General features: G+C 40.3%; 4 protein-coding genes across 9 annotated transcripts in view; 1 reads left to right on the forward strand and 3 right to left on the reverse strand.

The window, feature by feature from the left end:
- Positions 1-3597, reverse strand: part of tmem231 (transmembrane protein 231) — a 5140-nt gene extending 1543 nt beyond the window's left edge. The window contains exons 1-4 of the mRNA XM_028585310.1: positions 3053-3597; positions 2418-2584; positions 2134-2262; positions 1385-1528 (exon numbers count right to left, since the gene is read on the reverse strand). Coding sequence (XP_028441111.1) covers positions 1385-1528; positions 2134-2262; positions 2418-2584; positions 3053-3191 — 579 coding nt within the window. The 5' untranslated portion in view covers positions 3192-3597. The remainder of the gene's footprint in view (positions 1-1384; positions 1529-2133; positions 2263-2417; positions 2585-3052) is intronic.
- A 677-nt stretch (positions 3598-4274) lies between these two features.
- gabarapl2 (GABA(A) receptor-associated protein like 2) lies at positions 4275-8870 on the forward strand. 2 transcript variants are annotated; one of them, XM_028585311.1, is made up of 4 exons: positions 4275-4539; positions 5853-5908; positions 6469-6641; positions 7833-8230. In XM_028585311.1, the coding sequence occupies exons 1-4, from the start codon at positions 4506-4508 to the stop codon at positions 8044-8046; spliced, it is 477 nt and encodes a 158-aa protein (XP_028441112.1). In that variant the 5' UTR covers positions 4275-4505; the 3' UTR covers positions 8047-8230. The 2 variants fall into 2 exon arrangements, with proteins under 2 accessions (XP_028441112.1, XP_028441113.1); XM_028585312.1 differs by lacking the exon at positions 7833-8230 and adding an exon at positions 8673-8870 and having other exon boundaries at positions 4287-4539.
- Positions 8871-13985: 5115 nt separating this feature from the next.
- adat1 (adenosine deaminase tRNA specific 1) lies at positions 13986-21752 on the reverse strand. Of its 2 annotated transcripts, none has more exons than XM_028585913.1 (9): positions 21456-21752; positions 20545-20613; positions 20125-20179; positions 19772-19905; positions 18445-19075; positions 17196-17341; positions 16821-16920; positions 16069-16155; positions 13986-14209 (listed from the first exon to the last, which is right to left on the reverse strand). In XM_028585913.1, exons 1-9 carry the CDS (start codon positions 21640-21642, stop codon positions 14077-14079), a joined length of 1542 nt encoding a protein of 513 aa, XP_028441714.1. In that variant the 5' UTR covers positions 21643-21752; the 3' UTR covers positions 13986-14076. The 2 variants fall into 2 exon arrangements, with proteins under 2 accessions (XP_028441714.1, XP_028441715.1); XM_028585914.1 differs by having other exon boundaries at positions 14164-14209; positions 16069-16105.
- Positions 21753-24369: 2617 nt separating this feature from the next.
- Positions 24370-27500, reverse strand: part of wwp2 (WW domain containing E3 ubiquitin protein ligase 2) — a 56147-nt gene continuing 53016 nt past the window's right edge. For all 4 annotated transcript variants that reach the window (XM_028586027.1, XM_028586028.1, XM_028586029.1 and 1 more), the window contains 3 exons: positions 26755-26851; positions 26199-26271; positions 24370-25193 (listed from right to left, as the gene is read on the reverse strand). In XM_028586027.1, the coding sequence (XP_028441828.1) occupies positions 25094-25193; positions 26199-26271; positions 26755-26851 (270 nt within the window). In that variant the 3' untranslated portion in view covers positions 24370-25093. The remainder of the gene's footprint in view (positions 25194-26198; positions 26272-26754; positions 26852-27500) is intronic.

The raw sequence follows: 27500 nt of genomic DNA on the forward strand, positions 1-27500 counted from the left end.
TATCAGAGGTGGAAAGTAACTAATTACAATGACTCACGCTACTGTAATTGAGTAGTTTTTTCCCGTATGTTTACTTTTTAAAGTAGTTTTAAATTTTACTTTTACTTAAGTATGTTTTGTTTGAAGTTTTGTACTTTGCGACATTTTAAATCACATTGGTTACAGAGTAACCTGGCTAAGTATCTGTCAACAAATTCAAATTGAAAGCTGGAGAAATCTTTTCTTGGACTGTGATATTGGAAGTTTGCAAAAGTGAAATGATAACACTGGTGTCAAGACTTTATCTGCATTGTTGACTGTAGTTCAATCTCTCCTTTCCTCTATTACATGTACCTCCCATTTCATCTCATCCAACCAATCACTGCCTGAGTTCCTGGCTCGCTATCGCACCTTCTCCCATTCATAAATTGTCCCTTTCACTAATTTTCTTTCATTGGTTGTTTTCAGCTTCAGCGTCCTGCAGTGCTCTGCCAGGCTCTGCTCAAGCCTTGGACAATGTAGCCTGTAGAGTCTCACTGTGTGTCCAAATATTTTTTTCAAAGGCTGCTCTACTTGAATTGGTCTTGATGCAAAAGGAAAAGGAGAAAACAAGGGAAAGAGAACAGGTGGAAAGAGAGAAAGACTGTAGCTATTAGTTTCCATCCACTTGTCTTTCGAATTATCTGAAGTTCGCTAAAAACATGTATGCGAATAAAGCCGCTGGAAGTGTGTTTCCATCCAACGGCTTTAAAGCGAATAAAAACCTGTGATTCCATTCACTTTCACACTGAATCGCAGAACAATCAAGCTAACATTTGCTAACAAAGTTTGCTAGCCAAAAGGGATTGCGCGGTCTACCTACAAATGATTAATATTGCACAAGATATAATAGTGCTTATGGCCAGATGATAGCAACATATCAAGCTATAATAAGACAACAACGATGCTATCAGAACATCACTATGATGATGCAGATAAATTATGCCATTTCTTAGATTTTTGCTATCTAAAATCGCTGTTATATTTCACTTGTAAATTAAATAGAAAAAGAATCTCGTCTTCTTGTTTGTCTACTTATATCTGTCTTTGTTGACACCCGCCATGTCTGCAAAGAAAGCAAAAATGACCTAAAACTATTTCTTCTTCGTGTTATGGTGGGTTGCAACCATAAAATGACCTAAAACATAATTGCAATTCATTATTTATTTGGCAAATAACCATCAGTGTTTATCGCATAAGCCATTTAGCAATTAAGATAAAATCTGATGAGATCGAACGTACAAACTATGTCGATATTCATGAAATTCTATTGAATTTAACTGTTTCCAAAAGACTTTTTTCATTCGATATTACTTAATTCTCATGAAATCATGTGGATGGAAACATGGCTAGTGACTCCACTCACGTTGTAAATGTTGTACAGTCCCCGGTGAGGCAGGGGGGTCCTCTGCATCAGCCTCAGGTCTCCACTGATGAACAGCTTAGCTCCGGGGACAGAAGAAGAGTGCTGCACATAAGCCAGGCTCTGCATCACCACTGTGGACATCCGCTGGGAAAACACAACAACATAATATGCTTTACTTTAGCTGGAACATTGACTAAGGCTGGCCTGGATGGGCCTGGTGTCGTACTGCAGTTGGCAGGCTGTACATATACATACATACACACAGGAGAGGATCTGTGGCTCATTAAATTTAATAGCTATTGTGTCCTAAAGCCATCCTTTACTAAATTGTAAAGGAGGAATAAGAATTACTTTGTTAATTAATTTTTTTCACTCATTATTTTACACACACACACACACACACACACACACACACACACACACACACACACACACTGTTGAACAAATGCTGTTTCTAAGACTTTACCGCAATGACAACATTTTTTTACTTAATCCTTAAATCAGTTTTTGGTTACAAAAAATGTTAGGCTACATTAAAAATGTATGAATGCCATTGTAATGTTATTTAAAATTGTTGTAAATTATAATATTAGCTACAACGTGATCAGAATTTTGTCTGAGTGAAGATTGTCTGTCATTACTTTCTGCCATCAGGTTGAGTAGAGCTTTGAAATTGAAATTGAAATTTCTTTGAAAGAATTTCATATATGTATATACTGTGAGACTAGGTACTGCAGTGGAATACATACAAAGAGCTTGTAGCTGAAGGTGAGCAGCAGTTGTACATTGTACACCTGTTCCTCAGGTTTTAGAGGTAGCTCCAGTTGAAAAATCAGGAGGTCCAACTTCCCATCCTGGTTCTGGTCCTCTTCGCGCACCTGCAGAAAAGAAGAAGAAAAAAAACATAGTACATACTGCAATCATAGTAGGTTGCTAGTCTGATAACGACTTTCTCAAATCCACTGTACTATTAATAAAAATGACAAGCGGGACACTTGCACATTTGAGGAAGCTGCGGTGAGTATGTTCTTACAGAGACAGCAGGCATCCGGAGGTTGGCACCAAGCATGTTGTTTAGATGGGGAAAGGTGCTCCAGGCGACGTAGTCTCCCTGAGTACTGGTTGCTGCCACCAGCAGAGTCTGGTACTGAAACCTCACAACCGGCTGTTCCTCATAAGTGCTTCTTTTTATCCAGAAACCTAAAATAACATGGCTTTTAACAGCGAGCAAGCATTTCTAGAGAACTGTCCGGTCATGTTAGTAGTGTCCTGAGGAGTGTCCCGGGACCGTCAGACACTCTCCTGTACACTGTCCTGTCACACCCAGACAGTCCTGTGACTCCCACTGTCTGTGTGTGACATGATGACAGTGTACAGGACAGTGTCTGACTGTCCCGGGACAGTCATGGGAGTCACAGGACAGTGTCTGACTGTCCCGGGACACTCCTCAGGACACCACTAACAGGACAGGACAGTTATTGCTGCCACTGCTGCTGCATTTCTACTTCTTTAACAAAAGCGTTGGCGTTTCGGCGTACTTAACTCACACTTGTCACCCGGACATATATAAAGTTTCTCATTTAGCAATAGCGACAGGAGCCACGGTCATAGTAGCTAGTTCAGAGAGTGTTTGACATCATTAGCTAACGTTACAGCGAGTTACTTTACCTTGGCTCCTGTAGGCAACGAGCAGAGGTGGGATGTAGGTGAGGCACAAAACAACGACCAGAAACAGAGTGGCTTTAGTGCAAACACTCGTTTTGTACCGAATCAAAGCCGGGTGGGAATAGACTTCATAGAAAGCCATGGGTAACGATATGAATATCGTTCGTAGCCTCCAGGGTTATGTGTTATCAAGTCCAGCTAACGTTAGCTAGCTAGTTAACGTCAATGCTCAAGCTAGCATAGATGGTAACGTAACATGAGCAAATGCGCTCACAACAACAAACTGCAAGACAAACACAGATAAACCTTTGTTAAGTAATCGAGAGCGTATTTTTGACAAAACGTAGCTAGCGTATCAACATGCTATTTACGTTAGCCCCCAGTACCATATTTACAGTCTATGGTAACCTTATATACTGTCTATGATGGTAACGTTACCATACACCGCGCCATGTTTTAGCCATAGGTTTTAGCTTAGCATCTCACGGTTGCCATGGCGGCTAACGGTAACAGTCATGCTGCGTTCAAGCAGTGCCGGTAAAAAAGGACGAACAGGAAGACCATTCGGGAGTGTTCACACATGGTTATCCCAGAAGAAAAGGGTTATCCCATAGAAATAGCCTAAATTAGCTACTTTTGCGGCCTAAGGTATTTTGCTAACAAGTGAAACCAAATACAAATAAACTTTTATTTTAAATTAGCTGGGTCGATTATTAGTGTTATCATTGGTTTCTATTTCAATGTAAGTGCCAGCAATTCATTTTGCCAACAACACTGTATTTCTTTTCGCTGAGTGGGAGCAGGGGCGTAGCAGCAGCACAACAATCTGGTAAGGTACATGTGCCGCCTCAGTGGCCCCCTTTTTTCTGCTACTGTACTTCATACTTCTACTACACTACATCTCATAGGCAAAACATTTACGCCACTACATGTATCTGACATTTTTAGTTATTAATTACCATGTAATACAAAATATAATCCATAAATAAATTAGGATATTATTTTATTAAAAAGGCTTTATTGGTCCCCTGGGAGAAATTGACAAGCTACCCAGCATTCGGTAAAGTAATTGGCCAACAATATATAAATAAATTAAAATTAGCTCCACCTTTACCAGCTTTACCTTTAGGTGTACAATTGCTACTTTATTTTAAAAGATCTGAGTATTTCTACATATACATATACAAGTCTAATTGTTTGAGGGCTCAATTGATGTTGTTATTATTTCCGAGAGAACTTGAAGGTAGCATCATTTTTCACCACCCCTCTGTCGGACGGTGACGTCACCTCCCAGCTAGACGGCCAGTTGGATTGTTCGGGCAGAAGAGACAGTTGTTGACGTTTTGTTTTGATCGCTTTTGTCTGCATTTTTGGACATTACGCCGACATTATCCGCGGATTTAGAAACCCGCCTTTCGACTGTGCCATCACGCCTCAGTGCGGGGATCCAGCAAAGATGAAATGGATGTTTAAAGAGGACCATTCCCTGGGTAAAGGGGTTTGGATTGTTATGAAACAAGAGATGCTCGTGTCATGTCATGCGCCCTCCTTTCTGTTTTGCTCTCTCTGCGGTTTTGCCATATAATTACACATAGGTGCAGTATGCATGTTGGTCACCGCAGCCAGCAGATGACTGATACATAATTGCTAACGTTGCATGACTAGCAACAAATGCTAGCGCGTTTTTCCTCCAAGTCAAATGACCGCTGTCACCTTTAATCTTGCTGATATGTTAGTCAGCTGTTTTTATCCCTGAGACGTGTCTTTCTTTTGCATGGAGTCATTTCCTCGCCAAATTCCATTCGAGCATCTGACTTGAATGTCTTCTGCTTACATTGGTAGAAAAGGGTTAGTGTAGTAGGCTAGTTATTAGGCAAAAAGACTCCACCAAGAAGCTTTCTCTCAACATTACTTTGAATAGGAACTTTTTGCATTGCTTCACACTGCTTGGTATCGGGGTATATTTTACTGACAAAAGACAGCAAAAAATGTCAAGCAAAGCAAATAAAAAAAGAGCACGACTTTTGATTATTAGTAAATTAGTAGAGCCCGTGTATTACACAGATGCTGAATATGAGTATTATCTTTGTATTTGTTCCAGAGCTTGTAACTTGTTCCACTAACAGTAACATATTAAGGTTTCAGGGGGAACATTCATTTTGAACTGAGTTTGGTGTGAAGTTCTCTTCCATACTCACATAGCTGAAGCAGGTTGTTTTAGAGCTCAATAAGTGACATTTCTGTCACTTAGCTCTTCAGCTCCTTTTAGCTTAACTAAATTCATATTGGCTTCAGATAACCTTCTCTCTGCTGTTTAAAGAAACACTGCTGCTGGTCTTGCAGAGATGTTTCTAAAAGTAGGCCTCTTATCTGGGCTAATGAAAGCGTGCAAAGTGTTGAACCTAAATGGATCTGCCACATCTTATCACCCATCACCTCAGCCTCCCCTCTCTGGCCTCTGTTCAGTGTCTGCCTGCTGCAGGTCCTGATAACAAAGCATACATGTAGGCCTACTGGAAGAAGAAGCACTGTCACTCTTTAGATTATAAGTACCACAATGTTTAGTATCATTTAATAAAGACTGTATGAAGATAATCCCACTTTGACTTGGTGTATAGTTGCATGCTGTACAAAGCTTCCGCTCCTCTGTCCGTTCACGCTGCGCTTGATCTTTCATATGGAGCATTGGATCGGACAAGGCTTGGCTGTATTTGGCAGTAAGACTGCGAGAGAAGAGGCTCCCAAGAGGCCTCACTCATCCCTTTAATCCTGACTTCCTGTTTGTTTCCTGTCTCTCCCTCAGAGCATCGATGTGTGGAGTCAGCCAAAATACGAAACAAATATCCTGACAGAGTACCAGTGAGTATGGGGGAAGGGGGTGTTTTTGCAGTGGGATGGGGGTTAAGGGTACAGATCGAGTGAGTGACAGAGAGTCAAGAGATAAGGAGTGAGTGTCTGGTTGAGTAAATGACAGGTATGGGTGGAAAAGAAGAGAATGAGTGAATGGTAAAAACAGCCTTGATAGATAGACTTTTTGTTAAAGAGTAAGATCCTTTTTGTTTAACCAGAAACAGTCCTGAAATCGGCATGGCCAAACCCACCAGACTCCATGTAAATAATCAGGACTCTTTTAAATGTCTGGTTTAATATGGATTTGGCTGTTACATGTTAAATGAAACCAACCAATATGTTTAATAATGACTCACTCCTGTCCTGACGCAGTTGTAAGCCTGTAAATACTTGGCTGAAGTACTATGGGTTCAACTGACAAACTGATATTGGTATATCCTATAAAGGCCATATAGGTTCTGTTACAGCAGTGAACAAAACTGTGGATCTCAATATTAGAGCATGTATGTAACCCATGCCATACCAAACAGTGTTAATAGCCCTGTTTTCTGTTAATCTATGTGCTCCAGGTGATAGTGGAGAAGGTGTCGGGCTCGCAGATAGTGGACATTGATAAGAGGAAGTACCTTGTGCCCTCTGACATCACAGTGGCCCAGTTCATGTGGATCATCAGGAAACGCATCCAGCTGCCTTCAGAGAAAGCCATCTTCCTCTTTGTCGACAAAACTGTCCCCCAATCCAGGTGAGAGCAACACAGCAAAACAGCTTGCGTGTAACTCTACATTTCTCCGTTCTTGGCTGAGATGGAGGACATAGTGCTGCGTTAATTAGCCAGCGGCTAGCGGCTTAATCCCGACAAAACACCACAGTGAATTTCAGCCTGCATGCACGTTTTTTCAACAATCGGGTCCAGCCCTACAATCACCCTAAAACCACATTTTATTGATTATATAAATCATGTACTGTGAGGCCCTGGCCTTCTTTAAGTGATATGCAGTTAAAGGTGGTCATACTTCCCCACTCATTTGTGTACCATGTGCATTGTGTTTATCTATCCATCTGGGTTTGGAGGAATTAATCTCCCTGTAAAAGAGGATGAAGCCACACCTGCACTCTCAATTCACATTGATCACAAACCCCACCATTTTACTGTTCACAGCTATTTACTTACTCATGTGATGAGAATTCTGAGCTGCTTCCCAGACCTTTGTATTATACCCTTTTCCCACCAAAATTGGCGTGTATATGCAATTTTTTTTTTTAAACACGGAAAAACCTGATGAAAGTAGGTGATAGACTCCTTTCCTATTGCCAGTAGACGAGTATGCCTGTCTGTTTATTTGGCTTCTGATGTGTCCTGTTTACTGTCACCAACATGCCACAAAGTGATAACTTTTCCTGCTCCAGCTATTAGATACGGTTCACAAAACAGCAAACTCTGCTGTGTATTCACTTAATATCTTAGCTAATAAACGATGGATGGGTGGATGAATGGATGGATAGATAGATAGATAGATAGATAGATAGATAGATAGACAGACATACAATGAAAAAGGTTTAGCAGCTCTTCAGCAGTGTGTAAAAAAATTGAATAAATACAACAAGAGTGCTGTTTTTCAGCCGATTTGTTTTGCTCTATGTATGGAGTAAGGAGGGGAGAGGAGAGAACAGGCAGTGTCCAGGGTCCTTTATTATACAGCTGGCTTTCTTTATCTGTCAACCAGTGTAGATGTCCTAGGTAGATGTGTCGATGTCTTTAAGTTACACTTAAAGGGGTTGTACTCGACATTCAGAACAATTCAAAATAGCAGTGAACAAGTATTTGCTACATAAATATATAGCTGAGTAATGGCATCCTGAGCAGAGAATGATGTCACACTCCCTCTGTTTGTGTGTGTTGTAATTTGAGCTTCTCTGTTCTTTCTTTTGATAGCCGGTCCAGTGGTGCATGCATGCTAGTGCGTGAGTGCCTTGTGGTTTCGGTATCGGATGCCGAGGGCGGGGATAAAGCGTCTGTGAGAGCCGTGATGAAGCAATCCCTGACCACTTTTTTTCAGTATTTCAAGACAGCACCTACACTCTCCTACGCTCAGATCGATCGCTCTTGGTTCCCAGGATCATTTCCTTCTGTCTGTTCCAAAGGTTAGAACTGAGCGGGGGGGAAAAAGGCCTTTCAGTTTGCTGCACCCTCTACCTGGAACGAGTTACAGAAATCCATGAAACTTACCGAGCTGCTCTCATTGGTCGATTTTAAGAGGATGTTGATTGACTTGGAGGCGGCCATATCTGGCTGCAGATGTTTTGCCTGGTGTATTTAGGATTGTAGTTGACTTTGAGGGATTTGCTGTTTCAGTTGTTTTATGTTTTTGTGTATCTTGTGTTTGTGTATGTGTGGTTGTACTGCTGCCTGTCTTGGTCAGGACACTCTTGAAAAAGAGATTTTTAATCTCAAGTCTTTCCTGGTTAAATAAATAATAAAAATTGGTTGGGCTCTAACCCGTAAGCAGGATGGATGATGCAAAGAGAGGCTTTGAAATTAGAAATGACATGAATAATGAAATATTTATTGTATGAATGGAAACAACCTACAACTTCTTTTGTCCTTCGGGAACGCTTTAGGTTTTAGCACGGAAAACTGACTGAAAAATTCTGTAGATCGGCACAATCTGGCAACGTTCATCTTCACAACCCATATAGGAGATGCAAATATAATCGATTCTACTTGACTGAGTGTGTGATCTAATAAGAGTCTGGTTTCTGCTGTGTGTTGCAGTCTGACTATGGGCCAGCTGTACGACAAGGAGAAGGACCAGGACGGCTTTCTGTACGTGGCCTACAGCGGAGAAAACACCTTTGGTTACAAGACCTTTTATACAACACGAGGCTAACGCTCTCTCTCTCTCTCTCTCACACACACACACACACACACACACACACACACCATACTGTATACTAATGCACAATGTTTCAAACATTGGCACTTTCAAGTAATGCATCTTCACACTTGGCACAGTTATTTATGGTCAATTTTTGATACTAGAAAATGGTGAAAATTAATGACACCAAAATGCTACAATAAACAAACAAGTAACAAACGTGGCAGACTCAGATGATCATCAGTGTCAAGAAATGCTTGACCCAATGGTTGGTCCTTTGTCATGATTGCTGTTTAAAAGTTGTGGAGAGAAATATTGTTAACACTGCCGTAAAATAAGAATAACAACGCACATTATAGGCACGTCAGATATTCATTTTCCAAGTATCAACATCAGTATTAAAGTAAAAACAAAAAAACAAAACTAATTTAGGCTTTGACACACACACACACACACACACACACACACACACACACACACACACACACACACACACACACACACACACACACACACACACACACACCAATTATTGCTCATTACCCAATCATGCTCTATTTTCTTTCTGTCCAGCTTTGTTGTCACAGATATTTGTGTTCAGCTGAAGTGAGAAAGAAACCCTATAACCATGTGACTAGCTAACCACATTATGGATGTATTTGTGTGGCTCTTTCATATCATGTATAAAAACTTCAGTATTTAACTTTAAAGCCACAGGTACACGCAGCACTACGATAGGCTATGATAACAACTAGAAGCATTTGAAAGAAGGCAGCTCATGCTATCCAGATGGTGAATGATGGTGGATGACTGTAAGCTGCCAGTAAGGAGGCAGCCAGTGTAAATTCTAGGATCCCTTTTAATGTCTTTTTTTAAAAAAAATTTAAATGTTATTCTACTGTGCTAACTGTGCATTTTAACATCATTTTGGACCACCATGATAGGGGGAACACTGAATTATGTAACTAGAAAGACACCAACAATTCTTAGAAAACCTCCTTTAATGCTGAGCCACAGGGCCGTCACTACAAAGGGCAGGGGGTATTACACATTAAGTCGTAAATGTATCCATGGTGAAGCCGACATTTCCAAAATGCAGTATCAATAACTTTTGAAAATTAGAGATTTATGTGATTTTAACTAATGGCTGACAAGCACTATTTTCTGAAAACTTTTTTATGGGTGCCGGCATCAAGGCTCAAATGGCCCCTGGTATAGTGTGTCCAGCTCAGGGCCATGGTCCAGCCCCTGTCCCTAGGATGTTACTCAGTACTTCCCAGCCTGGCTGTTATGTATTTAAACATTGCGTTGGCCAACAGCATGACATAAACCGCATTGACCTGCTTATGAAATCCAACACTTTACTTGAAGTTTACTGTGTCGATTTGTGACATTTTTATAAACAATGCTGAAGTTAGCTTCCGATTCAGCAGTTAAGGTTCAGGAAAACAGAATTTACATTGCTGAGCGACTGATCCTCTGTTTTTTTTTGCACCTCTTAAGCGTGATTTAAGGTCCTGCGGAGGCTCCACGCACAGCTTTCGCCGTAGCCTACTAAGTGGCCTGAAGTGTATACTTGGAATAGCAGAGCCTGTGTGTGTGTGCAGTGTGTGGTAGAGTGAGTGAGTGAGAGAGTGATGGTGATTATCTTCAGAGTGAGTATTGACTCTAGAGTCCTAGTGAGAGAAACAAAGTGTCTCCCCTGTTCTTTCGGACCACGGTGGGAGATCTGGAGCAGGAGAAGTTAACCCTCTCCCGAAATGCAACGCTACCAAGCCACGGCTGAGCTATGTGTGTCGCCGTGACTTGTAATTACATTTTTTTGAGAGGTGCACATCAGCCTAATGTGTATTTATTTCCGTGTTTTCTACTGTACTGCTGCAAAAAACGGAATGAAATAGAGATACACCGCATTTGTCCCTGCTTATTTTGTCCCTTTTTTATATGTTAATGATTAAAATACACAAGGCTCTCAGCTGATTTGTGGGTTCATAAAAAGACTTCAAGTAAAGTGTTGCTCGGGTCTTTGGCTGCATGGGTGTCATTCTTCTTTTTGGTGCTGAATCCGAGTGAGGCGTATTCTTTACTTGACCCATTGAAGTGTTCATATTTGTGCACCACAAAAGCTGATTCAGGCTTTTAAACATGGTATGTAGATGTGTAATATAACGATGGAATGCTATGATATTCAGTATTGTTTTTATTTCATCAGTATTGTATGATTGTTAAATATATCTTAAAGACATAAAGGAATTTTAGATATTTGAAAAAGGTAAGGTAGCTGGGAGACCTGACCAATAAAAATGAATGTAAAATGAATCGTAAGGTGTTTGTTTTATTTAAAAATGTCACTATACTTTCACCTTGTGTTTGTTCAAAATGAAAGAGGACACACAAGAAACACTGTAAATAAAAAAAAAAAACTCCACAGGCCAACGATAAAGTCACAGTAAAAGCAAGTTAGAGCATCTTGTTAAACACAAGATGTGGGTGGGGGTAAGTTATCAGAGGGTCAGGCCAAGGACCCCCGTAACTGAAAGAGAGACGGAGCAGGGACCCCCTACTAGATATACTGTATAAAGATTTAGTTGCATATTAAACATGGAAAGATTTAGTTGCATATTAAACTGGGCTGGATACATGAAAATAGATGAATATATATATATATATATTATATACACACACACATCATGTTTTACGTGATAGAAAAAGTGAATCTTTAAGCTTAACTTTGAATGGCTGCCTTACTTAGTAAGCCAATCATCAATATTGTGTTAACCCTCGGGTCAAATTTGCCCAATTCTTTTTAAAATTTCTTTATCTGAAAAGTGGGTTTCAAAGTGGGAACCAAATTTTCAGAAAAATAAAGAGGATTGTTCCACACAATGCTCTTCACAAGTAAAATAAAATAAATGTCAAAGCGTAGACACATGTCTGCAGCTTGCTCCCAGCTCAGTAGGCTCAACTATTAACAACATTTTGTCTTAATCTAGAAAACTCTTTGCCAATAATAACACGTGTTTTATTCATGAACATGAACTTCAATCAAAGTATGTCATCTCAAAGGCCTTTAAAAAGAAAACATTCTTCCATTACATTATTCCGCCCAAATTCTGTCAACATAAAAAGGCTTGTTGTGTGAAAACCTTGTAATTAATAGAGATAATTGGGTTATTTTTGTGGGCATCACCAGGTATTTGCAGTCAACGTATGCCCACAGTACAAAGAAAACTTAAAAAAGCAACTTCAAAACAAGACCTTTAAATCTCCCAAACTCTCTACTGCTGAGCAATGACGATGACGTTAAGCACCCGTCGTAAAGTTTCCTGGTCAGAACTTGCAACGTGCTGTTCAGTGTTAGCTGAGCTGTAGTGGAATCTGCTGAGCTAGAGCAATAACACAGGAGAGCCTCAGTTAACACTGATTTGGTGTGTTGTGCAGAAAATGATGCAGCTTCAACGTATTCTTTGTCTCCATGAGTGAGATAAGTTTTGGTTTCCGTAGCGGCCATCATACTTCCAGGCCCGTGTTGTGTTGAGCACAGTAAGCGGCAGGTTTGTGTTGAAAAAGCCTGGTAAAACTGTAAATCACCATTGAATCTAAATAACATGGTCCTCTTATCTGTGAAATAAGTATGTGACCCGTTTCAACTTCACCACTCAAAGAACCGGAATCAAAAGGGAGAGTCCAAAAGAGAGGGAGTCCAAATTCTCTGATTCCTGCTTGATACATGTGAATATGTTCTAGGTTCTTCTCTCCTCTGGGACAGAAAACTGAATATCTTTGAGTTGTGGACAAAACCAGACCTTTGACGACGTCATCTTGGGCTTAAGGAAACACTCTTTTGGTTTTTAAGAAAACGGTTTGTAATGCTATCTCTGAGGGTTACAAATCAGGGTGATCAATTATCTTGTGTCTTTACTTCTATCTTGGGTAGATTTAATCGATTTAATTGATAAGAACATAGGATAGGCATGTGTTAGCTGTTGCTTCAGCCTAATCCTTTCAGTCACTATTTACTGTTTGAGTTTACACTGTGACATGTATATAAGTATTGTTTTTATGACTAAATAAAAAACTACAAATGCTACTACTACTTTGGAAAACACTGAACCACATTTTACACCATGTCCTGACATTTTATAGACCAAACAACTTATCCATTAATGGAGAAAATAATCTACAGATTCATCGACAATGAAAATAATAGTTAGTTGCAGCCCTAGGAGAGCATTTTTACTATTTTTCTATTTATTCTCTACACTCCGTCTGTTGCTGCTGCAACAGTGTGAATCTCCCCATTGTGGGATTAATAAAGGATTTTGAATCTTTTGAATCTTGAATCATTTAAACTAGGACTAGGAAGTTGAACCCGGAACATTGTCCTCTCGCAGCCAGGTACGCCCAGCTGTGTTTTCAGAGCCTGAACACCAGCCAGCTGCAGTAACGTGTTCCACATTGTGAAATTAAACGGTCATCTGAGGACACTGAACAGCAGTCATCAACCCCTATGAACAGCATGACAGGTGTCCTGCTGTTGCAACCAGTAACATCCTGGGCTAGGGGAGACCCAAATATAGCCAAACAATATTCATCCGGGCCTCAAAGCTGGCTGACCTTTTATTTATTTTCTAGACATACTTATGCTTGAGCTCTCTACAGCAAGGATTAACAAAGCCAAATCATCGACTATAGACCTATGGAAAAGCGCAGCAGCACAAATATTGTTTGTTCTGTATGTTGAAAAATTGATTAAAAAAAAACCAACAGACAAGTCGGACCTTGACAGTCTCCACAGCGCTGTGGAGGAAGGTCTGACTAGTCCACACAGCATTCTGGGATTGGAGAAAAACGTGCTTTGGTTTATTGGCATTTCTTTAAACCAATCAGAATCGCCCTGGGCGGTGCTAAGCTCCGGACGGAGCCACGGTGCCTCTGCTAAATAGTCTCAGGAAGGAACTTGTTTTGGTGGAACATGTGTACGTTCAAAAGTAGTTTTAGTCGTGCGAGAGAAAACTCAGATTAGACAGATAGTCTAGCTGGCTGTCTGGATTTACCCTGCAGAGATCTGAGGAGCAGTTAACCATAGTCCTCACAAATCCACCGGAGGTTAGAACACCAACACAGAGACAGAGGAAGGTGTGAGGGACATCTGGTGGAATTTCTGGCGGCACCGGTGCGATCCCAGAAGTGGAACGTGGTGGATATAGACTAACAGCACCCTAGCCCAATGGATTGGGAGGGGGGGGGTGGTGCCACCCCTAGCCCCCCTTCTAGCCCTGCCCCTGCAGAGTGGGGAGTTCAGTGGAAGAGCAGGAGATCTCTGTCGCTGCGTGGCCACAAAGGGAAGGCCTGGCTGTGGAGCTGCTGCCAGGCCTGCTGAAACAACTGGGATGCCTGCTTGTAGTCCCAGTAGGTCTGCAGCTCTGCTCTCCTGAACACATGCACATTTAAAAAAAGCATGAGGGGAAGAACCCAGCTCATGTTAACAAACCTCTCTGCTGTAAGTAATGAAAAGTAAAAGTTGTGTGTGTTACATACAAGGTTAATAGGTCCCTGTTTTGGAAGATCCTTCCACTCTAAGAGAGGAAATTCCATCAGTGCTCTCTGAATGGATACAGATGTCCAGTGCTAGGCAGGAGAGTACAATGGAAGTCTGTTTTCGTGCCATCATGGCCACATATGACACAATTGTATCTTTTCCACTGCTTCGCTTATAGCTCTGACAACATGTTTTTATTTTTGTAAGAATTTATTTATACAGCATTTCAGTTTAATGCTTTTGGTTTTATTATTGCTATTGCATTGCGATAGATGCTGATATTGTTACAAAAGAATAAGTCTGATGATAGTCTGTATTTATGTTCTTGTCAATTAATCAACCCATAAAAAGATAAAAAACAGCAATGATTTGACACTAACAAAATGTAAATTACATGTAATTTACAAAATGTAAACAAATGTTTACAGTGTTTTGTATTTGTAATTGCATCCTGTGATAAAGTAACCAGGTTTCTCTTAGTCACAGAATGAGTTTATTTAAAATAGGCCTTTTACCTGGAGGACATTTTGACAAGTCACAGCAGGAAAAGCACATATGTAAATAATACAATGAATGACGGCTGAATGTAGCTGCTTCAGTTGCTCATGCTGGCTCACTGTCACTCACAGCCATGGCTTACTGGGACACTGAGCCATCATTCATGTTATCAGTAAACCCTGTGTTTTTCTACTATGACAAGTCAAAATGTCTGCTGTACAAAGGCCAACTGTTAAAAGCTTGGCATGTGTGCCAATCACGTTACTTGAGTCACTGCATTAAGAACAAAATCTATTCAGCTTGGATCTGTTCTTTTTTAATTAATTATGTCCTATCAGACACAAAACTCTATGAATGCAGACCAATGACACTCTCTGACCTTAGTTCTCCCTTTACCAGACATACCATTGTTGTATAAAGTGGTGTCATTGTATCCTGGGGCTGTGTGTGTGTGTGTGTGTGTGTGTGTGTGTGTGTGTGTGTGTGTGTGTGTGTGTGTGTGTGTGTGTGTGTGTGTGTGTGTGTGTGTGTGTGTGTATGAGTGAGTATGAGTGTGTGTCCATCCATGTGGAGGCTGGGCTGGGATCAGGTTATCTGCTAAAATGCTGATAAACAGAGAGACCACTGTTCTCCCTTTGGAGATGATTCTCAGCAATCTCTCTCTCACTCACACTCACACTCACACTCACACACACACACAACACACACACACACACACACACACACACACACACCATGTGAACAGGCTAAAAGATGAAATGTGAGCACTAAATGTAACATACAAACCCACACAGTGAGAGCCACAGCACACATACATGTGCAAAACTCTCTCTCTCTCACACACACACACACACACACACACACACACAATTTGTTGTGTAATCTCAAGCAGGCTATGTGACAACATAATCAAAAAAATAAAACCTGGGACGATATCCCAGTATGTGCAGTAACAGCACTCAGTGTTCCAGATTGTATAATTCCTTTAAGCCCTGTTGCACTTTGTTTGTATAATGCTGTTACTTGTGATGACTATGATACATAACCATTGACTTATTGCTGTGGGTGGTTTTACATCACTGTCGATTCGACATGCTTGAGCAGCAGATGAGATGAGAGTTACCCAAAAGGACAAATTGATAAAAGCCAGACCATCGTTTGGAGATCTCCATTAGGGTTTTCAGGTTGTTCAGATTTCATTTGAGGCTGTTTGAAACCACAGTGAGATTATGAAAGAGCCTATTGTTTGTTACCTGAGGGAGTCGGGAAGTGCTGAGGGCTCAGTGGCTGCTACCAGAGACAGGAAGGAATGGAAAAGCTCCAGTTTACACAGAAGAGACCTTAAGACACAAACATATCACTCCAATTTGGTCTAAATGAATAGTCTATAGTGATAAAATTCAGTAAACCGTGACTTATCATTTGTAAAGGCCTGTAACAATTATTACATATATGTCTTATTGACCATTTTTTTTAAAATAATCCTGATTTCTTTGCTAACCCTCCTGTTGTCCCTGGGTCAAATTTGACCCATTTTCAAATATCATCTATATCAGAAATTTGGGTTACATTCAACCAAATTGTCAAAGAAAATAACAGGGATGGTTCCATACAACCATTATTCTTCATGTTTTAATTTAAAAAAAGTTGACTGTTTAGATGTGCATCAAGTTGTAATTCTAGAAGTGATTATTGGTGAGACTATATATTTTTTATTATTATTTAAATTGTTATTGGGTTAGGTGTAACAAGTGTTATTTGTGTTATTACATTATCTGGGTCACATAATGGTAATATAACCAAAAGATGTATCCTGGAATTCATTCAAAACTTTAATTTGTTTAAAAAACTAATATTTTAAAATTTGACTAAAACAGACAATTATATTGTTAATCACAATTAATTCTGAGACAATTAATTGTATAGCAAAATGTGGAATAGTTACAGCTGGACATTTCTATCATAATAATGTACGTATGAGAGTGTGAGAGAGTGCTGCCTCTACCTGACTTTAGCGGTGCCAAAGGCCTTCTTGGTGACTCCATGTTTGTAGCCGTTGGCAGTGACATCTAGTGGCTGCTCCGTCACATTACACCAGCTGATGGCTGAAACACATCAAGGTTGTATTTAGAGACTAAACACTCACTGAGCCCCTAAAAAGTACTTCTTCTATTGATGAATTTATGACTTATATGAGGTAGGAATTCGGTCCCCGGTTGATTCTGCTGAAAGAGTTCTGGGATCAGTCAACAATCTTAGGTATTCTACATTAACCTAACTTTACAATGCATATCTGCAGCGATCTCTCTTAATACTGGACCAATGTCAAAGATTGTTGTTCTCATCAGTCACTTAGACACAGTGATGCGTGATATCCTACCTGCTCCACAGGGGGAAATTCGTCCCTGTCCGGCCTTGTGTTGCAGCTGGGTCTGGGCCTGGCTGAAGGGGAACTCCAGGCTGGACTGGAGCAGCACAGGCGGACACACAGAGAAACCAGCAGGGAGGTCCGATACATGGGAGCACCTGGGGAGTACAGGAGGACCACATTCAAAAAGGTCTGCTGATTCCCTTACACGGAAGGACAATTACCTCCAAAATACTCCAAACACTGTTAAAACAAACAGGGACCGATGACCAGAGCCGACAACGGTGAGGTATTTTAAGCCAAGTAAATCGGGAAGAGAGGACCTTGAGTTTGCAGTGGGTTTAGCAACTGTTGCCGTCATTCTAAGACAATAAAGTGTGTTCAGTCGGGTGGAGAGGACGGCAAGGTAGTTTTTAGTGGTTCTCAGCGTAATTCTAACCCGAGGAAGTGTGTCTGTCTGTCAGGTGGAGAGGACGGACAGGTTGTCGTGTTTTTAGAGGTTCCTGCTGTAATTTTAAGCCGTGTTGATTTTGGGTCAAATTGACCCGTTTTCAATTTTTTTATCAAGTTTTATATCAGAAAATATGGGACGCTGAAATAAGCGCTGAAAATGTGTAGAAGAAAAATGTAACAATTTAAAACGTTGGAAAAAGCAAAACCAAACCATGAAAAAAAGTGTTTTCCAAGTTGACGGGAAGACAACACAAGTTAAGCCAAAAAAGTGTGTCTGTCAGTTGGGTACAGAGCTCCGCGTGAGCGCGGGCTTTCATGACTGTCAATATAGCCGGCTTCTAACGTTAGCTACTCCGCTGGGCTGTGGAGTAATGTCAGGCTATGTGAGACAAGCGTCTAGCAACATTGTTGCTGCGGCAACCAACGTGAACTTGGAGTCTGGGGAGGAGGGAGGGAGGGGGGGAGAAGGCTCTCTCCAGTATTTTGAATTTGTTCTGCAGTAAATATTTTAAACACTAGCTGTCAGTATTACATATTGCACCTTTAAAACATAAAAGGAAATAATTTCCAACATTCTTTTATTAAAACACTGAAAAACTGAAAGGAATATAAAAGGCATCACAAAAAATTAATTACATTTACATTTTAAAGTGCAGTTTTCTACTGATATTTTTTTCAACTAACACAAAACAATCTCAGAGCATCTTTATGTCGCAGCCTTTCAAGATGTGTATATTGTGCCAGTTGATATTGCGATGTCGATAAAAAAACGAGATATTGTGCAGCCCTATTCAGCATTACTCCTTACCTTGTAACCAAAGCTCTCTGCATAGCTTCTTGGCTGTATGGACACTTCCCCACAACCACGGTGCTGAAGTAGAGCGCCTCCTCTAGGTAGTGGGACAGCAGTGCGCCCTGGAAGCCCAGCACCCCCCAGCGGGCCAGCTTGTCACTGCAGGAGAGGGACAGAGTGGGTTCTCCTCGCCCAGGTTTCACCCGGAGCACCCCTGTGCTGTGGTACCCCATCCCAGGGTGCAGAGGGTCGGCTGGGCCACCCGAGACACACTTGGCCCCCGTTCGGTGAATGTCTGGGACCTGGTAATGCAGTCCTGCACTGTCAGAAGGGCCTCTGGTTTTCATCTCCAGCTGTGCTGAATCTTGTGAGACAGTTTCCACAGAGGGACTCTGTGATGGATCCTCACTAGTAGATGAATTTGAAAGGAAAGGTTGTTTTGTGTCTCCTCTGTCCTCTAGATTTTTCTCTGCCGTCTCCTCTTCCTCTAGACGGGGCAGTTTCATGTTTTTTCCTTCACTGGATTCCTCAGCTTCTCTTTTCAGGTCTCCTCTCGCATCAGTTCCTTCATGGCCCTTTACAGATGTGACAGGGGGGCAGGGCTGGGACTGGCTGTCAATCATGGGGACGATGGCGGCGTCACCACCTAGTAATACACAAGACGTTTCAGACTTCTTCTTTGTAGGAACTAACATAATCAGAAACTGTAAAGAAACATTAAAAAACATTTAGCAAAAATAATACAACAGCTCAGTAATCATGGAAAAACCATGCACTACTTCTCAGGCAAAATGCAGTATATGCTTACATAAATATTCGGGCTGCACGATATAGGAAAATATGCGATAACGTTGAACATCGTGATAACAATATTACGTGCAATAAATAAACAGATATTAAAATGTACTCCGCTCTGCATTTCTGCTGCTTTCAGTATTCTGCTAAAATACAATAAATTGCTTTTTGAATTTAAAACAAATAAAAGGAAATCCTTTCTAACTTTTTTATTAAAAATGAAATGAATATAAAAAAAATAATAATAATAAAAAAAGAATGACATTTTAAAGTGCAGTTTTCTACTGATATTTTCTTTCAACAACAAAAAAAAAATCTCTGAGTGTCTTTCGCGATATGTTGCAGCCTTTTGCGATGTGCGTATTACACCAATTGATATTGCGATGACGATATAAAATGTATACATTGTGCAGCCCTAATACATCTAAATTGCAACACATGAAAAATGTATGACAAATGATATAGCTTGATTAAATCCTGTCGATCATCTGGCGGTCGTGTCAAACTAACGGACTAGTTTGGTGCACTGGGAGCATACTGGACTCACAGGGGGTGTGACTGGTGAAGAAGAGGAAGGAAACTCCTGGCTGAAGCCTCCACTTCCCCCCCCGCTCATCTGCCTGACGAAACACAGAGCTGTCCCCACCACTCACGGCCCTGTGCAGCTCCTGGATCAGGTACCTACACACACACACACACACACACACACACACACAGAGAGAGAGACAGACACACAAACACATACAAACATGCACAAAAACAGACACACACAAACACACATATATACATACATTATGGTAGCAGCCTATACTCCATTTTTTGGATGGTCAAGGGTCAGCATGGAGCATCAGAGCCAACGAGCCATTAGGGACACACAGAAAATGTAATAGAAATCCCGACCTGATACATCCCCTTCTAGCAATGACTTCTGCATGGCTGTCATTAAGTACTTCACCTACATGGATAACAGAAAAACAAAAACAACACATTGACCTTAAGGTTGTATTTCAGAAATGAAGAGAATTATTGTTACAAATAATGATTTGTTGACTGTACTTTTACAGGCTGTCATGGATGTCAGTGTGACCCACAGGTTGAGAATTTATTGGTTGTAATCTAAGTCCGATACAGACAGACGACTGCAAAACAGCATTGTATTCAAAAACAAAAATGAAAAGAAGAAAATATTCAGTGTGGTGGCAACTCTATTTGGTTGTGCTGCCAAAATAAACTCTGTGTTTGGAAGACAGAGACAGCAGTACTCAGCACATAAATAAGACCAAAAACATGAATTATGGTAACATGAATAACACCACACACCGTTGGGACTCATAGCTGTCCGTCCAATACATTTGGTCCCAGTTCCTAGGGAAACCACCTCCTTCTCAACTGTAAAAGAGAGTAAAAAGAATTGGAATAGAATATAATTCATCACATTTGTCTTCTTATTCAGTGGTGTGGTCTATGTGATACGCAGGTATATACGCAGTATACCCACTAAAGAAAGCTCCAGGATTTCCATATACCCACTTAAAATGTCCAATGACACGCAACAACATAATTTCCATTATATTTTTTATATACTTTTTATGTCATCTGTGTTCTTTTTCTTTGCATAGGCTAAATAAAGGTATATTTCCACCATAAATTGATGCATTAAAGTGTATCCAAATGCAGAAAATGAAGTTGTTGACGCTCAAAATAACCCTGGGGGAGGACAGCCACACCCCCCACTATGATATGACCTCCATTCCCCAAAGGCAGATTTTATATATATATATATATATATACAGTACAGTATGCATTAGACTACACCACTTATTCTACCTATGGCATTTGATGGATTTTGTGTTCTAATTAGTTTTGATGTGTTTAGCTGCTGCTTTGCATAGCCTAACTAAATATAGGCAGAACATTATTATTCTTTTTTTATTCTGATCATTTAAACTTGGACTATTTGTTCTGTTCACCCTTGAAGTCTAAGGTACATTTACTGAATTTAATGTAACGTTATCTTATTGTTACTTTTCTTACGTGCCGATTTTACCAGTAACTTCAGTTAAAAGTCAACGTTTGTTGCTTTTAGATATTGTGGACGAAAGACGATATTAAAATTAAAAACGTTTTGGAAAAAAATAAGCCGTTTTTTTTTACTCCATTAATAAAACATAGTTGACACAATGAGCAAATGACATATGTGTAATATCTTGTAGGTTATTTGGCTGTCCAACCTGTGTCAGAGTCAGCAGCACTCCGGCTGATTTTGACAACAGCGGCCAGCAGGGTCCACTCTCTGCCCGGCTCAGGCTTCCCTCTCCGGGGAAGCTGCTTGAAACGCTCGTAGCACAATTTGGCGATTTCATCCGCGTTCACCATGTTAAACCGGACAGGGACGTGCAAGGGAAGGTATACGGGCATTAAAAAATAGGTATTATACACAGTCAAGGTGTCACATGAACAATATATGAACAATATTTTTGATTAGCTCCTTCGACCAACTATGCTGCTTGGAGGCATCTCGAGGAAACGAAGAGGTTACATCCGGGCCTTGTATTTTCACAATAAAGGTCCTTAGAACTGAACATCTTAAATTCATGATGGATACAGTATTGGTAATTAATATATAACTAATCGGAGCACAGAAGTTGTATCCTCGTAGTAGAGGAAGCAAAAACAGTCGTAGTAGGTATTATATTAACCCCCTCAGGATCTTAATAAATAAGTAAGTAAATAATTTAAACCAAAGTGATCCTCACAGTCCATCTTGACCCAAACATTCATATTCAAAAAGCTTTATTGACGCAGGGACAAATTAATGGAGTCCCTGCCTCAGTAGAGTTGTTAGTGGATGTGTTGGTATCAATGTGGTGTGACTACAGGTTCATCACAGGTCATGATGTGCTTAATGTTCTCACCTGCAGCGGTGGAAGAAGTCAAATCTAACTCCCTCTCAAGAAGTATTCAGATCCCTTACTTAAGTAAAAGTACTAATAATAACTCCCTTACAATTAAAAGTCCTGCATTAAAAATGTTAGTTAAGTATAAGTATGTAAGTATCATCAGAAAAATGTATCCAAAGTAAAAAAAATCCTCCCATTGTAGTGTGTTGAAAAGGATCCAACCAGCTGTGTGTTTAATGGTCTCATCATCTCAGCTGGACTTGTAGCAGTTATATTGTCGGCTAGTTTACTTTAGAATCAAACATCAGATTTTATAAACTACATGTGTTCTGTGTGCAGAAATCGTAATGTGTAAAGTAACTAGTAACTAAAGCTGTAACAGATGAATGTTGTATTGTAACTAAAGTAATTAGTAACTAAAGCTGTAACAGATGAATGTAGTGGAGTAAAAAGTCCAATATTTCTCTCTGAAATGTAGCCGAGTAGAAATAGAAAGTGGCATGAAAAGAAAAAACTCAAGTAAAGTACAAGTACCTCAACTTTTGGACTTAAATACAGTACTTGAGTAAATGTACTTAGTTCCATTACTGCTAACCTGACCTTCTCTCCCTGATATGCAGTGCAGGTCAGACATTGACTGGCACACTGATTCTTTTGGTCAAATGTGTTGCACCGTTTCGTGCTGCTGTCTGCCTGCAGCCAGCGTGACAACACTGAGCCTCTGTGTGCTCTTGGATACACTTACATCTCTTACACAAAAGTAGGAACTAATTTTGCTCCAAACTGGCGCCATTTCTTCCAAGGACAAACTTAGTGGTGGAATGTAACAGTAAGTGCATTTACTCGAGTATTTCAGTACAAATGTTGAGGTACTTGTACTTTACTTGAGTCTTTTCTTTTCATGCCACTTTCTACTTCTACTCATTTCAGAGAGAAATATTGGACTTTTTACTCCACTACATTTATCTGTTACAGCTTTAGGTACTAGTTACTTTAGTTACTCCACTACATTCATCTGTTACAGCTTTAATTACTAGTTACTTTACACATTCAGATTCCTGCACACAGAACACATGTAGTTTATAAAATCTGATGTTTGATTCTAAAGTAAACTAGCCAACAATATAACGGCTACAAGTCCAGCTGAGATGATAAGACCATTAAACACACAACTGGTTGGATTCTTTCTACAATGGGAGGAGAGTTCTGCAAGTACTTTTACTTTTAATACTTTAAGTACATTTTTCTGATGATACTTTTATACAAAATTAATTTGTCCCTGCGTCAATAAAGCTTTTTGAATAGCAGATAAATTAATGTTTGGGTCAAGATGGACTGTGAGGATCACTTTGGTTTAAATGATTTACTTACTTATTTACTAAGACGGGGTCTGGGATCCTGAGGGGGGCCTCCCCACTGCTTACTGGCTTATATGTGAGGTAGTCACTAAGGCCATCCACAGATGTGTGCCACATGTATGTTTAACATTAAAACAGGATTTATAAAATCATGCCAACAATTATTAGGCTATTTGAATAGATTTGTATTCTATGCAAAAAAAAATGATAAAGGCTTCAGGCCACCCTACAAGTTATTGTTATTGTTATGCAACTTTATTTTATACAATATATGTAGTATATACACTTACATCTCTTACGCAAAAGTAACTAATTTTGCTCCAAACTGACGCCATCAATGCGCTGGAGAGAAGCCGTACAGCTGTGATGAATGTGGGGCAGCTTTCACTCCGAGTGGTCACCTAGAGCCCAAAAGGTTTTGTTGCTATTTTGATTTTTTTTTTTGACTCTTTTGAAGCATTTAGACATTTTTCTCACTATTTTCAATGTTCTTTTCAAATGCAATAAAATTGAAAAACCCTAAATCCAATAGTGAACTGATCATTTATTTCACTTGTGAAGAGCGTTGTATGGAACCATCTGTAACTTTTACAAATTTGGAAAACGGGTCAAATTTGACCCAAGGACAACAGGAGGGATTAGGGATGGTTCTACAAGAACACACCACTGTGTGCTGAATTTGGACCAGCTCTGGTTACTACACACGAGAGATTTATGTATCTTATCTGTTTTTTTGCCCCACTGCCAAAACATGAGTGCTTGGTTTGCTGTTGTGGTAGATGAGAACTCATTAGTTTAAATAACAAATGTTGAAATCCGATGCCTTACTCTGGTTTATAAAATATGTATATATCACATCAAACTCCATAAAAAAGCATCAACACAGCTCAAGACTGAAATCTCATTTATTTTAGATATGTACAGAAGAAAAATGCTGGATTTCACAAGTAACAGAAAAATAAAAAATAAAATCACATCTCATCTCTCTAGCCTCTGTTACAGAGGTGCACTAGTTCATGATTACAGTTCTGTCTCTCATATACAGAGACACCCACACATGCGTTCATACACTGCCTCTCTTTCTCTCAAACTCTTCGGCTCTCTCTCTCATCACTTTAAAATGTTTGAAAAAGTATTTCTCTCTGGTAGATATGTTATACTGCATTTGCGGGGTAGCTGTGCTGTTGTGAGTCGCTGCTGACATTAAACTATCTTGGTGTCTGGTTTTGGTGTGTTTCTAAGCTGTGAGTAAAGGTGTATGTGCGGGGAGGTGGGGGGGGTGAGACTCTAGTCAAATATAATTCTCTGTATGTGCCATCCTGTCTAGCCCACATAAACATAAATGTCCAAACTTTTGACTGGTACTGTACACGCACACACGCAAACACACACACACACACACACACACACGCGCACGCACACACTCTTCTGCCTCTATCTCCCAGCTCCACCTTTATCCCATAATTCAGTTCACAACACTGGTGTGAAGGGCTATAGATGACTGACAATTTCTCAGCTCTGTGATTAACAAATGCAAAATATTAATAACAAAAAAACTATCCCATTGAATTAACTGTCCTCCTCTAGCGGCCTTGTGTTCAGTTTCCTGCGTCACTCCTGTCCAAATCCCTCCGTCTCCTCGATGGCGAACAGGAGTTTCTCTCGGAGCTGCTCCAGGCTCCTGTACGGCGGCAGGTCCAGACGGTTGAAGCTGCGAGGAAGAGACAGACAGGAAGAGAAAGACAGGTCATTATAAGTCACTAACCGGTCCCATACGATGCAACTTTATTGTCAGTTTAAACTGGAATTCATTTTGCGTTCCCGAGCAGCTCTGCTCAAAAAGAAGAAAAAGAAAAATACACACAGAGCTAGACAACAACTACACATATAGTACAAAGATGAAGACACATCATCAGCCATGGCAAAGATACATGTTTCAGGATATGCTCGGATCCAGATCTGAATTGGCAGCACACTGATTTTGGTTTAGCAACAGGATAGACTGATGTCTAGAGGAGTTCTTGAACCTGTTGTGTCTAAACGAAGGGACTCTACATCGCCTCGTTAGAAGGCAGAAGTCAGTTCAGAGTTTAAAACATGCAGGAGACGGATAAGAGATGCTGTTAACAGGTCTGAGGATGCTCTTCTTGTGGGTAGTTTGAAAGGAGCGTGGTCCGTCAACAGTACACGCAGTATAGTTGGGAATACTGTGTTGTTCAGTGTATTGGTTGGACATTGGCAGACATGTCTCTGTCAGTGTTGGAAACACTTTGAGTCTGTCTAAACGGTGGCCATCCCTCGGCTGCCTCAGTCCTACACAACAAATGATCCCAAACTCTTCCTAGTCTCAGTAACCTCCTAGTTGGGATCAGTGTCATTTGGAATCATGTACAGTACCAGACTGGTACTTTTTTCTACACTGGCCTTTTAATGTATTTAAATCCTGAAAAAAAAAAAAAAAAAAAAAAAGAAGGCTAAAGAACTTTTTTTCTGACTTTTTTATGTCAACCAAACTGTAAGTGAGACGACTTTATAAGACATCCAATAACATGGTCAATGATATTTGGCTTTTCTCTTAAATAAAAGCAGGTCAATAAACTCAACATTTCATTTGGTCTTTAAGAACATCAGTCAGAAAAGCTAAAAGTGGATCTTGGGGCTTAGATTATTTTACAACACAATGTTTAACATGTTGACAGATCCGGTAGCAGCTTACCACGTGTGGCTTCTTGGAAGCCAAGTCTCCTTCCCCACCTTGTCTATGCAGAACTTCTGGGGACCATTACTTCCTGCACGGGGGAAGAAAACAGAAGTTATTTCATCAAATGTAAGCTTCAATATTGTACAGTTAAATTACATACATATTATAACAGCAACAACCATAGACTATCGTATAAAAGCCGAGATTCAAATAATGGGTAGGGACATGAAACGTTATGTTGATTTTTCACATTAAAAGCCTTTAGTACCAATAATGGGAAGGCTGGGATACCTATTCCTATGTCTTTACTTGACTTTGGTTCATCATGTCAGCTGTTTTGTATTACATTTTTTATAGTCTATAAACACGACGTTCCACTTCTGGGATTGCTCTGTTGTCACCGTAAAATTTCGCCAGATGTCTAAAACTACTATTGAATGTACACATTATTATATCTTTAGCAGAGGCACTGTTGCTACGCCACTTAGACAGGTTGAAAAAGACGGTAGTTCCCCTTTAACAGTCACGGATGTGGCGTTTGGGAGTCTGTGTGCGAATCAGTGTCGTGTACCTATGAGCTCAGCGAAGCCTCCCACAGGCAGCCGACAGGTTCCCGTCACAAACTGAAGCAGACGGATTCTCTTCTCGTTGTCCATCTCTTTCACCACCTGCAGGAACACAACGCTATCATTCATTGGACACACACATCAGTGCTCATGCACACCGGAACACATACACTGCATCATAGCAGATGTGTGTGTTTAGATCAGGAGTTGAGGCATAAGACTGTATGAAGTGAAGCCAAAACATCTGGATCAGTCCCTGGTGGCTGGCTGCAGTATAGGTCATAAACTCCGCATAGGACATAGGCCAAACTAAAAAAAATCTAATTACACATCAAAACATTTTTCCCAAAGATGGTTTCTGTCATTTTAGGTAGTTCTGATCACGCTGATATTTGTTCCAAGTGTTTAATTTCTGATAAGTTTGGTTTTTATGAGTTATTTAATGCTATAAAAACAGGGTGAAACAACACAAATGCTGGGATTGGCTCGTGATTGGTCAGATGGGTGTATGGGTGGGACTTTGATACCGCAGCTCCACTGCCCGATCACTACTGTGCTAGTCTATATCGACGACGTTTAATTTACGGGATTGTGCTTCTTTTTGACCAGATGTCCGTGACCTTCCTCTTCCTTTGTGTTGGCGTTCTAACCTCTGGTGGATTTGTGAGGACTATGGTTAACTGCTCCTCAGATCTCTGCAGGGTAAATCCAGACAGCTAGCTAGACTATCTGTCCAATCGGAGTTTTCTGT

The sequence above is a fragment of the Perca flavescens genome, chromosome 8 (assembly GCF_004354835.1).
Source record: "Perca flavescens isolate YP-PL-M2 chromosome 8, PFLA_1.0, whole genome shotgun sequence".
Classification (NCBI taxonomy): domain Eukaryota; kingdom Metazoa; phylum Chordata; class Actinopteri; order Perciformes; family Percidae; genus Perca; species Perca flavescens.